Source organism: Erinaceus europaeus, chromosome 1 (genome assembly GCF_950295315.1).
Source record: "Erinaceus europaeus chromosome 1, mEriEur2.1, whole genome shotgun sequence".
Classification (NCBI taxonomy): domain Eukaryota; kingdom Metazoa; phylum Chordata; class Mammalia; order Eulipotyphla; family Erinaceidae; genus Erinaceus; species Erinaceus europaeus.
In genome coordinates, this window is record NC_080162.1 from 1,055,727 (window position 1) to 1,067,732 (window position 12,006).

A 12,006-nucleotide genomic window follows, 5' to 3' on the forward strand; every position below is an offset into this window, starting at 1 on the left:
CACCAAGGCTGAGGAGAATCAGCCCTCATCTTGCTCTGACAACACACCCCCTGTATCACCAAGGCAGAGGAGAATCAGCCTTCATCTTGCTCTGACAACACACCCCCTGTATCACCAAGGCTGAGGAGAATCAGCCTTCATCTTGCTCTGACAACACACTACCCTGGATCACCAAGGCTGAGGAGAATCAGCCTTCATCTTGCTCTGACAACACACTACCCTGGATCACCAAGGCTGAGGAGAATCAGCCTTCATCTTGCTCTGACAACACACCCCCTGGATCACCAAGGCTGAGGAGAAACAGTCTTCATCTTGCTCTGTGACAACACACCTCCCTGGATCACCAAGGCTGAGGAGGCAGGCGCTGCTCACAGCACTGCACTGTCCCTGCTCCCCATGAAGCTGGTGAGCGCAGGCCTCTGCCCTGGACAGGAGGGAGCCTCCTTTTACTGTTTGATGATTGCCTTCTTCTTTTGTTATTTTTTTAATCAGAGCAACTTGCTTTGTTTTTATTTATTTTAGTGTCCTTTAAAAAATGTAAATGATTTTATTTTGCTAGGACGGGGAGAAATTGAGGAGGGGAAGATGGAGGAGAGGCTCAGAGACACCTGCAGACCGGCTTCACCACGTGTGACGTGTCCCTTCTGCAGGTGGGGAGCAGGGGATGGGACCTGGGTCCCTGTGCGCCATGGCCCGGCCCCCTGCTGCCCTTTGACAGTTCCTTCCTAGGAGCGACTGACAGACTTGTACTGGGGGGACGAGTGCTCCCACCTGTGCAAAGCCTCCTCATGCATAATCCCAACAAAGAGCTGAGCAGAAAACAGGGTTTTCAGGAATTTTAAAGTTTATTCACAAAAATGGAGAGCCCCCACATGTTGGAGTGCATGTGGGGGGGAGAGCAAGGGAGAGAGAGAGAGAGGGAGGGAGAGGGAGAGGGAAAGAGAGGGTGGGAGAGAAAGGGGAGAGAGGGAGAGAGAGAGGGAGTGAGAGAGGGAGGGAGAGAGGGAGGGAGAGAGGGAGGGAGGGAGAGAGATGGGGAGAGAGAGAGGGGTAGGGAAGTAAAGAAAGAGGGAGAGGGAGGTGATGGCTGGCCCACCTAGGCAGCCCTCCAGCCCACAGGTGTGTTAGTCCCTGGCAGCCCCGCCAGCCCCTCCCTCCCCAGCCACGCCCACACCCACACCTGCGACACCCCCACACCTGCGACACCCCCACCCCTGTGTGGCACCTGGCCTGGTGCAGCAGGGTCTCGGAGCCCCAGGCCCTTCCCGCCCTTCTGACCTCAGCGGCCACCCCCGGTGGACCGGTCCCGGGCAGGTGGACCTTCCCCCTGTGGGCTGTGACTGTCGCCCTCCTGGGGCCTCCCGGCCAGCAGCCTCAGGGCTCGCTCATACTGCCCCACGGCCTCACTCAAGTCTCCTCTCAGTTTGCAGATCAACCCAAGGAAGCTCAGACCCTCTGCGTCCAATGCATTTCTCTGAAGTCTCCTTAGAGCCAGTTTCTCCAAAGACTGGATACTCTTATTCCTTGAAAACGACGGTGTTTCTATCTTGATTGCCTTTAGGTAGTGGACAATTGCGTCCACTTCAGATTTCCTTTGAAATTCCTGAAATCGGCCATACTGGAAGTGGACCTCCTGCAGCTTCTCTTCTTTGAGTGACGTCATGTTCAGGACTTTGTGGTAAGTCTCTTCAGCCTTTCTGTAGTTGCCTGTCTCTGTGTACATCTCGGCCAGGTGCACGTGGGCAATCCCAAAAGTGGGTTTTTGCTCCACGGCAAATTCCAGATGGCGTATGGCTAACCTTGCTATTTTCTCAACCTTTTCTCTGTCCAGTGCTCGGGGCTTCCAGTTGGCGGCTTTCTTGATTCGCAAGACATGTGCCCTGTAGCAGAGCCCTATCTGGTGGTTCAGTAAGGCGGAGGAAGGTGTGGCCTGCAAGGCCATTTTAAAGAGGTGAAGAGCTTTATCCAGAAAGCCTTTTCTTCTGTAAAACTTGCCTGCGTATCGCAAGACATAGGTCTGTGAAGATGTGCTGCTGAGCGCTTCTTCAATGTGCTTTTCTGCTTCAGCTTCTTGTCTGAGATCCTGAAGCTTCAGGGCCAGGAGAACCTTAACATACACATTTTCTGGGTTTAAGCGGAGGGCCTTTTGCAGGGGCTGCAGGCTCAGCGATGTCCTGTTTATGCCATCCAGACGGTAGATGACAATTGCATACCCAGCACTGAATTCAGGATTCTCAGGCTGCGCTTCTAGAGCCTTTTCAAAGCAAGCTTCTGCCCGTTCGTAATTCTTTGCTCCACACTTCAGCAAAGCCCATCCTTCCTCAGAGTCCATCTCAGGACTCTCCATTCTGTAGCTGGATTGACCTGAAAACTTCCTGCAGATGGCTTCTACCTTGTCCAGGTAACTCTGGGTTTCTGCGAGTCTGCCCGTGTGGTAGCACAGCCAGGCCAGGTTTCCCCAGGTAACCAGACTTTTCACATCTGGCCCATGGCCGTGCTCTTGTGGCATGGCCTCCTCGGCATCCCGCAGACTCCCCAGAGCCTCCTCATCCCGGCCTTCCAGGTGCTTGACGTAGGCCAGGAGGTTGTGCATGCCGCACTGGGTGTCCAAGAACTCCATCTGGTCGAAGACTCTGTTTTCTAGATCATGCATTTCATCGTCTTCAATTTGCAACTCCCAAGTGAAGTGACATCTCAGCTGATGCAGGCTGTCTTCCAGGCGGCTCCTGTTTGACTCCACACTGTGGGGACAGGCCACAACGGTTTGGTTATCGCTGGGGCTCTATGAATCCACTGCTCCCAGAGGCCGTTTTTTCCCATTTTATTGCACAGGACAGAGAGACATTGAGAGAGAAGGGGAGAGAAAGAGAGACACCTGCCGCCCTGCTTCACCGCTTGTGAAGGTTTCCCCCTCGGGGGGGGGGGACTGGGGCTCGAGCCCAGGTGCCAGTGTGGGTACCAGGTGCTTAGCTACGTGTGCCACCGCCAGGCGCCCGCCATTAGCGTCTGCTGGGACCGAGCACCTCACCTGATGACTCCCACCCGACACCCAGCCTCTACTGACGCTCCGAGTTCGATGGCCACAAAGAGGGAAAATCTATTTTCCTTACTGAAGGCGGCTCTCTTCAGGCAGGTTCTTTACCGACAAGAGTTATTATTTAATCAAATGTTTAAATATTCATTTCTTGGGTAGAGCCAGAGAGAGTCTGAAACGAAGTAGGGAGACAGAGGAGAGAGAGACAGACGCCTGCAGCCCTGCTTCACTGCTTGTGAAGCTCCGTCCCACCCGCGTGAGGACTGGGGTCTTGAACCCAGGCTCGGCCAAGTGCACCCGCATCCTGACTGTCAGGTGATTCAGGGGTCAAGACAGCTTCCAGTCTCGCCTGCATCACCTTCCACACACTGCTTCTGAGCCCTCACGGAAGAGAGGGCCCTTCCTCACTGGGCACTGAATGCTTGTGCCAATCCGACATGAGCTGCAGCCTTTGCTCCTGCAAGGTCTTTTTGAATTAGTTATATTTATTTATTTATTTATTGGATAGAGACAGCCAGAAGTTGAGAGGGAGGGGGAGACAGAGAGGGAGAGAGACAGAGAGACACCCGCAGCCCTGCTTCACCACTCACAAAGCTCTCCCCCCTGCAGGTGGGGATGGGGGCTTGAACCAGGGTCCCTGTGCGCTGTAATGTGAGCGCTCAACCAGGTGCGCCACCACCTGGCCCCAGTATATTTTTTTCTCATGGTGGGAAGTGGCCCAATGTCCTGGGCCTCTGGCTGGTGTGACGTCGCTGTAACGAGTGATGGACGGGGGCGTGCAGTGAGCGTCAAGCACCTTCTGCACCAAGCCTGTCTGGTCGGAGTCCGGCAGGGGGCACGTGGCTGTGCTCATGAGGGAGCCGGACGCTGAGGCCACAGCAGACGCCAGCGCGTGCCCGTCACAAGGCCAGCCCCAGAATGGCTGCGCAGACTAGCGCTGGGCCCAGGCTGTCAGGGCAGCCCACTTGACCTGCAGGCCTGGCTTGCTGTGTGTGCAGTCTGGGCTCGAGCCCGGCTCCCACAGCACTGGAGAACGCTCTGGTGCTGTGGTCTCTCTCTCTATTCTATTATTATTATTATTATTATTGGCCTCCCAGGTTATCCTTGAGGCTTGGTGCCAGCACTATAAATCCACTGCTCCTGGCAGCCCTTTCTTTCTTTCTCTTTCTTTCTTTCTTTCTTTCTTTCTTTCTTTCTTTCTTTCTTTCTTTCTCTTTCTTTCTTTCTTTCTTTCTTTCTTTCTTTCTTTCTCTTTCTTTCTTTCTTTCTTTCTCTTTCTTTCTTTCTCTTTCTTTCTTTCTTTCTTTCTTTTTCTTTCTTTCTTTCATCATTCTTTTTTAATTTGACAGGACAGAGAGAAATTGAGAGGGAAGGGGAGATGGCGAAGGAGAGAAAGACAGACACTGCTGGTGAAGTGTCCCCCTGCAGGTGGGGAGCAGGGGCTGGAACCTGGGTTTTTGTGCTTGGTAGTGTGTGTGCTTAACCCAGTGTGCCACTGCCCAGCCCTCCTCTCTCTCCCTCTCTCTCTCCCTCTCCCTCTCCCTCTCCCTCTCCCTCTCCCTCTCCCTCTCCCTCTCCCTCTCCCTCTCCCTCTCTCTTTCTACCTGAAAAAGTCAGCCCAGAGCATTGAAGACTCACTTACGACAAAAACAAATCAAGATCGCTAGTACTGATATAATTTCCTTGCACATCTACTACATGGTACTTGACGTATCTATTTATGTGACCGACATTTTTATGAGGAAGTTAATACTTTTAACTTAGGGACGTCCCCAGGAAGGCTCCACTGTCTTGGCAGTGATTTCCAGTGTCATTTTCTCCGCCTCAAAATGTCCCTTGAACAGGTAACCAGCTGTATGCCAGCATCCCTCATGATTTACACACAGCCACACACGAAGCATTCCCATGCAGAGTGCCTGCAGCCTTTTTAGAAAAGTTATTTTTATTTATTTATTTATGTTTATGTTTGCGTCCAGGGTTATAGCTGTGACTCTGTTTCTGCACTATGAATCTACTGCTTCTGTGCCATTCCTCCCCTGCCCCCATTTTTTGGATAGGACAGAGAGAAATGGAGAGAGGAGGGGAAGACAGAGGGGGAGAGAAAGACAGACACCTGCAGACCTGCTTCACCACTTGGGAAGCGACTCCCCTGCAGGTGGGGAGCCGGGGGCTCAAACCAGAATCCTTTTGCGGGTCCTTGTGCTTTGTACTATGTGCGCTTAACCCGCTGCACTACTGCCTGACCCCCCAAAAGTCATTCATTTATTTATTGATTGCTTTTATTGGGCAGAGACATACAGAGAGAAAAAGACAGGGGAGGGAACAGAGAGGGAGAGAGACAGAAACGCCTGTGGCATTGCTTCCCCCTTGCTGAAGCTTCCCTTCCTGAGGTGGGGCCTTGAGCCCTGGCCCTGCACACTGTAACACGTGCACTCTACCTGGTGTGTCCTCACCCCAGGTCCCCACCCCAGTGAGGTCTCCTCTAATAGGACTTATTCTAGACCGTCTTCTTTCTGTTGCTGATAGGCTGCTCAGGCTGGGCGTGACACACAGGGCATGTCAGCACAGTGCACAGACGCCTGCAGCCGGGCCTCCCTGGTCACAGCACACACGTGGGAAGTGTCTGCGGGACCTCAGAAGCCTTGGCGAGTGTCCTCCCAGCTCTGAAAGACAAGCGGCTCCCCACAGCAGGGCTGAGCCACCCGTGGCTGCAGCTGTACATGCAGTGAGCGGGCTTTGAAATAACCACAGAAACGAATTTCTAATTCAGATTCATCAGACATATGAAACAAAAGAAAGAAATGCAGCAGAGGGCTGGGTGGTGGCGCACCTGGTTGAGCGCACATCACAGCACACAAGGACCGGGGTTCAAGCCGCTGGTCCCCACCTGCAGGGAGAAATCTTTGCAAGTGGTGAAGCAGGGCTGTCGGCGTCTCTCTGTCTCTCTGTCTCCTCCTCCATCTCAATTTCTGGCTGTCTCTATCCCATAATGGATAAAGATAATTAAAAAATTAAAAAGGAGGGGGTTGGGTGGTAGCGCAGCGGGTTAAGCGCAGGTGGCGCAAAGCGCAAGGACTGGCGTAAGGATCCTGGTTCGAGCCCCCGGCTCCCCACCTGCAGGAGAGTCGCTTCACAGGCGGTGAAGCAGGTCTGCAGGTGTCTGTCTTTCTCTCCCCCTCTCTGTCTTCCCCTCCTCTCTCCATTTCTCTCTGTCCTATCCAACAACAATGACATCAACAACAACAACAATAATAACTACAACAACAATAAAAAACAATAAATAATAAAACAAATAAAAAGGAAAGCAGTGGGGCTTTTGGCGACTTTGCTTCAGGCCCGGCCTGCGCTGCTCGCATCTGGCTGGTGGTCAGAGTGCCTGCTGCTGGCTGCCTCCCCTAGGCCCAAGGAAAAGTCCTCTTTCTGCTGCAGCTGGTTACTGGTCACTGGTTACTGGTCACTGGGTGGGGACCCTCGGTGTCCTCCTCCTCCTCCCCCACCCCACTCCTCTTCCTCTTCCTCCTCCTCCTCTTCCTCCTCCTCCTCCTATTCCTCCTCCTCCTGTGACTCCTACTCTTCTTCCTCCTCCCCTTCCTCCTCCTCCTCTTCCTCCTCCTCCTCTTCCTCCTCCTCCTCTTCCTCCTCTTCCTCCTCCTCCTCTTCCTCCTCCTCCTCTTCCTCCTCCTCCTCTTCCTCCTCCTCTTCCTCCTCCTCCTCTTCCTCCTCCTCCTCTTCCTCCTCCTCTTCCTCCTCCTCTTCCTCCTCCTCCTCTTCCTCCTCCTCTTCTTCCTCCTCCTCTTCCTCCTCCTCTTCCTCCTCCTCCTCTTCCTCCTCCTCTTCTTCCTCCTCTTCCTCCTCTTCCTCCTCCTCCTCTTCCTCCTCCTCCTCTTCCTCCTCCTCCTCTTCCTCCTCCTCCTCTTCCTCCTCCTCCTCTTCCTCCTCCTCCTCTTCCTCCTCCTCCTCTTCTTCCTCCTCTTCCTCCTCCTCCTCTTCTTCCTCCTCTTCCTCCTCCTCATCTTCCTCCTCCTCATCTTCCTCCTCCTCTTCCTCCTCCTCCTCTTCCTCCTCCTCTTCTTCCTCCTCCTCTTCCTCCTCTTCCTCCTCCTCCTCTTCTTCCTCCTTCTCTTCCTCCTCTTCCTCCTCCTCCTCTTCCTCCTTCTCTTCCTCTTCCTCCTCCTCCTGTTACTCCTCTTCTTCCTTCTTCTCTTCCTCCTCCTCCTCTTCCTCCTCCTCTTCCTCTTCTTCCTTCTCCTCCTTCTCTTCCTCCTCCTCCTCCTATTCCTCCTCCTCCTGTTACTCCTACTCTTCTTCCTCCTCTTCTTCCTCCTCTTCCTTCTCTGTTTTTCAACTGGGGATATGTTTGTCTATACATGTGTTGTTAAGCTGCCTGACTCCATATCAGAAGTGCCCAAGACATTGCCTCACCCGTGTGTCCTGGAGCCTCCCCTCCCCAGAGCCCTGCCCCACTAGGGACAGACAGACACAGGCTGGGGGTGTGGAGCCACCTGCCAACACCCATGTCCAGCGGAGAAGCAATGACAGAAGCCACAACTCCCACCTTCTGCTCCCCATAGAGAATTTGGGTCCAGGCTCCCAGAAGGATAAAGAACAGGGAAGCTTCCAATGGAGGGGATGGGACAGGAACTCTGGTGGTGGGAGCTGTGTGGAATTGTCCCCCTCTTATCCTATGGTCTTGTCAATATTTCCATTTTATAAATAAACAAAAAAATGTTTTAAAAAAAGTGGGAGTCGGGCAGTAGCACAGCAGGCTAAGCGCACATGGCGCAAAGTGCAGGGACCGGCATAAGGATCCTGGTTTGAGCCCCCGGCTCCCCACCTGCAGGGGAGTCGCTTCACAGGCGGTGGAGCAGGTCTGCAGGTGTCTGTCTTTCTCTCCTCCTCTCTGTCTTCCCCTCCTCTCTCCATTTCTCTCTGTCCTATCCAACAACAACGACATCAACAATAATAGCTACAACAACAATGGAAACAACAAGGGCAACAAAAAGGAAATAAATAAATAAATATTTTTTTTAAAAAAAGAAAATTGTCTATAAAAAAAAAAAAAAGAAAGTGCCCGAGAATAACAATGCCTGAACAGGCCAGTTAGATCCGTGGTTGGATGAGATCCATGACGCTAACGTCTGAGCGTGCAGGGAACAGCCTGGGCCTGGAAGCCCTGTGCAGAGGACTTGAGAGGCTCTCCGCATGCCTGCAGCAAAGCCGGGGCGCTCACCTCATGGTGGCTGCTCCAGGCAGCTGTGCTCCGGCTCCTCGATTCTGCTTCTCAGTCACAAACAAACAGTGGGGAGGTTTCAGCCCTGGGCGCCAGCCCTTCCTCTGAGTTTTTATGAAAGAGAAAAGGAAACCAAAACTACCGCTGAGCTCTGAGGATCCCTGGAGCGAGCGGGGGAAATGGAAACTGAGCCTTCAGAGCCCTGCTGCTGGATGGCTGCTCACACAGGCTCTGACTGCTCTGGGCGGGGAGGGGTGAGGACAGACTGGCGGACCCTGGGGGAAGTGGTGGAGACCTGGGGGGCCCAGGAGCCTGACTCCTGATACAGGGGTCCCTGGACATGTTTCCAGTAGTGCTATTTTACAAGTACTTTGAAAAAAAAATGAAATTGTATTTATTTATCGGCCAGAGACAGCCAGAAGTTGAGAGGGAAGGGGGAAATAGAGAGACAGAGAGACCCCTGCAGCCCTGCTTCACCCTTGGGAAGCTTCCCCCCTGCAGGTGGGGACCAGGGGCTTAAACTGGGGTCTGTGTGCACTCAGCCAGGTGTGTCACTGCCATGCCCCCAAAATAACATTTTTGAAAGAGTAGGGGATTCCGAAACTGGGATTCTGCAGAACCACGTGCCGTGAAACCCTGCTCGTGGATCACTGGGTGGATACCAGTTTTGTCTAGAGATTCCCAGTGGGAAGCACGTGAGCTTGCAGAGCTGTGTCCTCTGTGCAGCGCCTTCTGCCTTTACACAGGTGAGAGGGAACTCATTGACACCCCCGGGGGGTTTTGTTTGTTTGTTTGTCTTACTTCTGCGGAGTGGGAGGGGAGACAGCCGATCTTTGTGCATCTCCCAACTGGAGGACACTGCTGGGGACCTTAGAGACCGTCGCCATCTTGTCCCTGAGCTCTGCTCTGCTTCCTAGACTGTTGCCCACAGAGCTGGGTGGACAGTCCCTCCAGTTAGCCTGGCACCGTGTGTGGGTGCTGAACCAAGCTCTTCTTCCTTTGCAGACACACCTCCTTGAATTTTCCATAGTCTCCACAGCGTTTCTGAGAATACATTCTGCACGGTTCCGTGGTCTGTTCACCTCCCAAGATAGCCAGCAGTAGCAGGAAAGTGATGGCGGTGGCCCGGAGCCCACATGACGAACACAATGCCCACTGCTTGTATCTTTGCCCTTCAGGCTGGCTGCCAGGAGAAGCACCACTTCAGTTTACTGAAGAAATGTGGATTTTCAGGACTTTTACCTTATTTCAATTTTTATTAGTGATTTAATAACGATTAACAATATTGTAAGATAATAGTGGTACAACTCCACACAGTTCCCAGCACCAGAGTCCCCTGTCCCATCCCCTTTATTGGAAGCTTCCCTGTTCTTTATCCCTCTGGGAGCAGGGACCCAGGTTCTCTATGGGGAGCAGAAGGTGGGAGTTGTGGCTTCTGTCATTGCTTCTCTGCTGGACATGGGTGTTGGCAGGTGGAGCCACACCCCCAGCCTGTGTCTGTCTGTCCCTAGTGGGGCAGGGCTCTGGGGAGGGGAGGCTCCAGGACACATGGGTGAGGGCCTCTGCCCAGGAAGTCATAGTAGCATCTGCAAATTGGTGGCTGAAAGCTGCCAAGATATGGAGCAAATTTTCAATAAACGGGAACCTTTATGGTAAGAATAGAACAGATGAGCAACTAGGAATATGAAAGGAGACCACCTGGGCCACAATAAGACAGAGCTAGAACTAACTTGGGAACCCACCAAATCACCGGTGAGTGCAAACACATGTGGTTCATGGACAGAGAGGAGCTTAAGGAGGGACTCCTGGGGCACTGGTAACATTCTGGCAGTTTGCCGTTTGAGGAGCTACCTCCGGTCTGTTTCACCAACAAAAAGATGGTTGAAGGGAGGAGGGGATCCCCTAAGACTCACCAAATGCAACAGTGAGTCTCCATTGCTACTTCCCCTCAGAAGCTGGAGCAGCAGGGGGAGGATCCTATGCTGACATCAGGGGACAGAGAACTGACCAGGAAACTCAGGAGAAGAGCTACACCCCAGTGGGCTAGAGGTGGGGCTGTATAGTGGGAGAAGTCTTGCTAAGGAAATAGGCAAAAGTTCAAAGTCTGCAAGTGCGTTACCCAGGATCACCACATGAAAAGACCAGGACCGCCCCACACCTATGGGCATCTGATCTTTGCTAAGGGGGCCCAAAGTATTAAATGGAGAAAGGACGCTCTCTTCAATAAATGCTGCTGGAATTGCCCCAGTAATTCCTCTCTTGAGGGAAAATGGGTTGAAACATGCAGAAGAATGTAACTGAACTGCTTTATCTCACCAGAAACAAAAATGAACTCCAAATGGATCAAGGACCTGGATGTTAGACCAGAAACTATCAAATACTTAGAGGAAAACATTGGTGGAACATTTTCCCACCTCAACCTTAAGGACATCTTTGATGAAATAAACCTAATTGCAAAGAAGACTAAAGCAGACACAAACCAATGGGACTACATCAAATTGAAAAGCTTCTGCACAGCCAAAGAAACTATTAAACAAACAAAGAGACCCCTCACAGAATGGGAGAAGATCTTCACTTGCCAGGCATCAGACAAGAAACTAATCACCAAAATATATAAAGAGCTCAGCAAACTTAGCACCAAAAAAGCAAATGACCCCATCCAAAAATGGGCAGAGGATATGAACAAGACATTCACCTCAGAGGAAATCCAAAAGGCTAACAAACATATGAAAAATTGCCCCGGGTCACTGATTGTCAGAGAAATGCAAATAAAGACATTATTGAGATACTATCTCACTCCTGTGAGAATGGCATACATAAAAAAGGACAGCAGCAACAAATGCTGAAGAGGCTGTGGGGACAGAGGAACCCTCCTGCACTGCTGGTGGGAATATAAATTGGTCCAGCCTCTGTGGAGAGCAGTCTGGAGAACTCTCAGAAGGCTAGACATGGACCTTCCATATGACCCAGTAATTCCTCTCCTGGGGATATGCCCCAAGGACTCCATAACACCCAACCAAAAAGATGTGTGTACTCCTATGTTCATAGCAGCACAATTCATAATAGCCAAAACCTGGAAGCAACCCAGGTGCCCAACAACAGATGAGTGGCTGAGAAAGTTGTGGTATAGTTACACAATGGAATACTATGCAGCTATGAAAAACAATGAACCCACCTTCTCTGACCCATCTTGGATGAAGCTAGAAGGAATTATGTTAAGTGAGCTAAGTCAGAAAGACAAAGACCAGTATGGGATGATCCCACGCATAAAGAGAAGTTGAGAAAGAAGAACAGAAAGGGAAACTAAAAGCAGGATTTGACTGAATTTGGAGTAGGGCACCAAAGTAAAAACCCTGGGGTGAGGGTGAGGGTGAGGGTGGATGTTTGGCTTCCTGGGGTGGGGTGGGGTGGGGTGGTGGTGGTGGTTGTGAATGGGATAGGGCTCAGTCTTTTGGTGGTGAGAATGGTGCTTATGTACACTCCTATTAATCTGTAGTCATACAAATCACTAATTAATATGAGAGGAGAAAAATCGATTGAATGTCTCAAACTTTTTAAAGCACAGACTGAGTCTTTTTAATACATAGGCTGAGTCTTTGATATGTTGACTCTCTCAAAACACTAGACCAGGGAGACAGAAGCAACCGGTGGCACAGCTATACACAAATAATGTCAAAGGACATAAATTATGGTGATATTGTGAATGATACAGCAAATCCTAACAGGGATTTTTCAAAGTTAA

At 51.6% G+C, this 12,006-nt stretch overlaps 1 protein-coding gene across 1 annotated transcript; it reads right to left on the bottom strand.

The window, feature by feature from the left end:
- Window positions 1–808: 808 nt before the first annotated feature.
- LOC103126303 (interferon-induced protein with tetratricopeptide repeats 1-like) lies at window positions 809–8,459 on the bottom strand. The gene is made up of 2 exons (XM_007537198.3): window positions 8,265–8,459; window positions 809–2,741 (listed from the first exon to the last, which is right to left on the bottom strand). Exons 1-2 carry the CDS (start codon window positions 8,267–8,269, stop codon window positions 1,280–1,282), a joined length of 1,467 nt encoding a protein of 488 aa, XP_007537260.3. The 5' UTR covers window positions 8,270–8,459; the 3' UTR covers window positions 809–1,279.
- Between the last annotated feature and the right edge of the window lie 3,547 nt (window positions 8,460–12,006).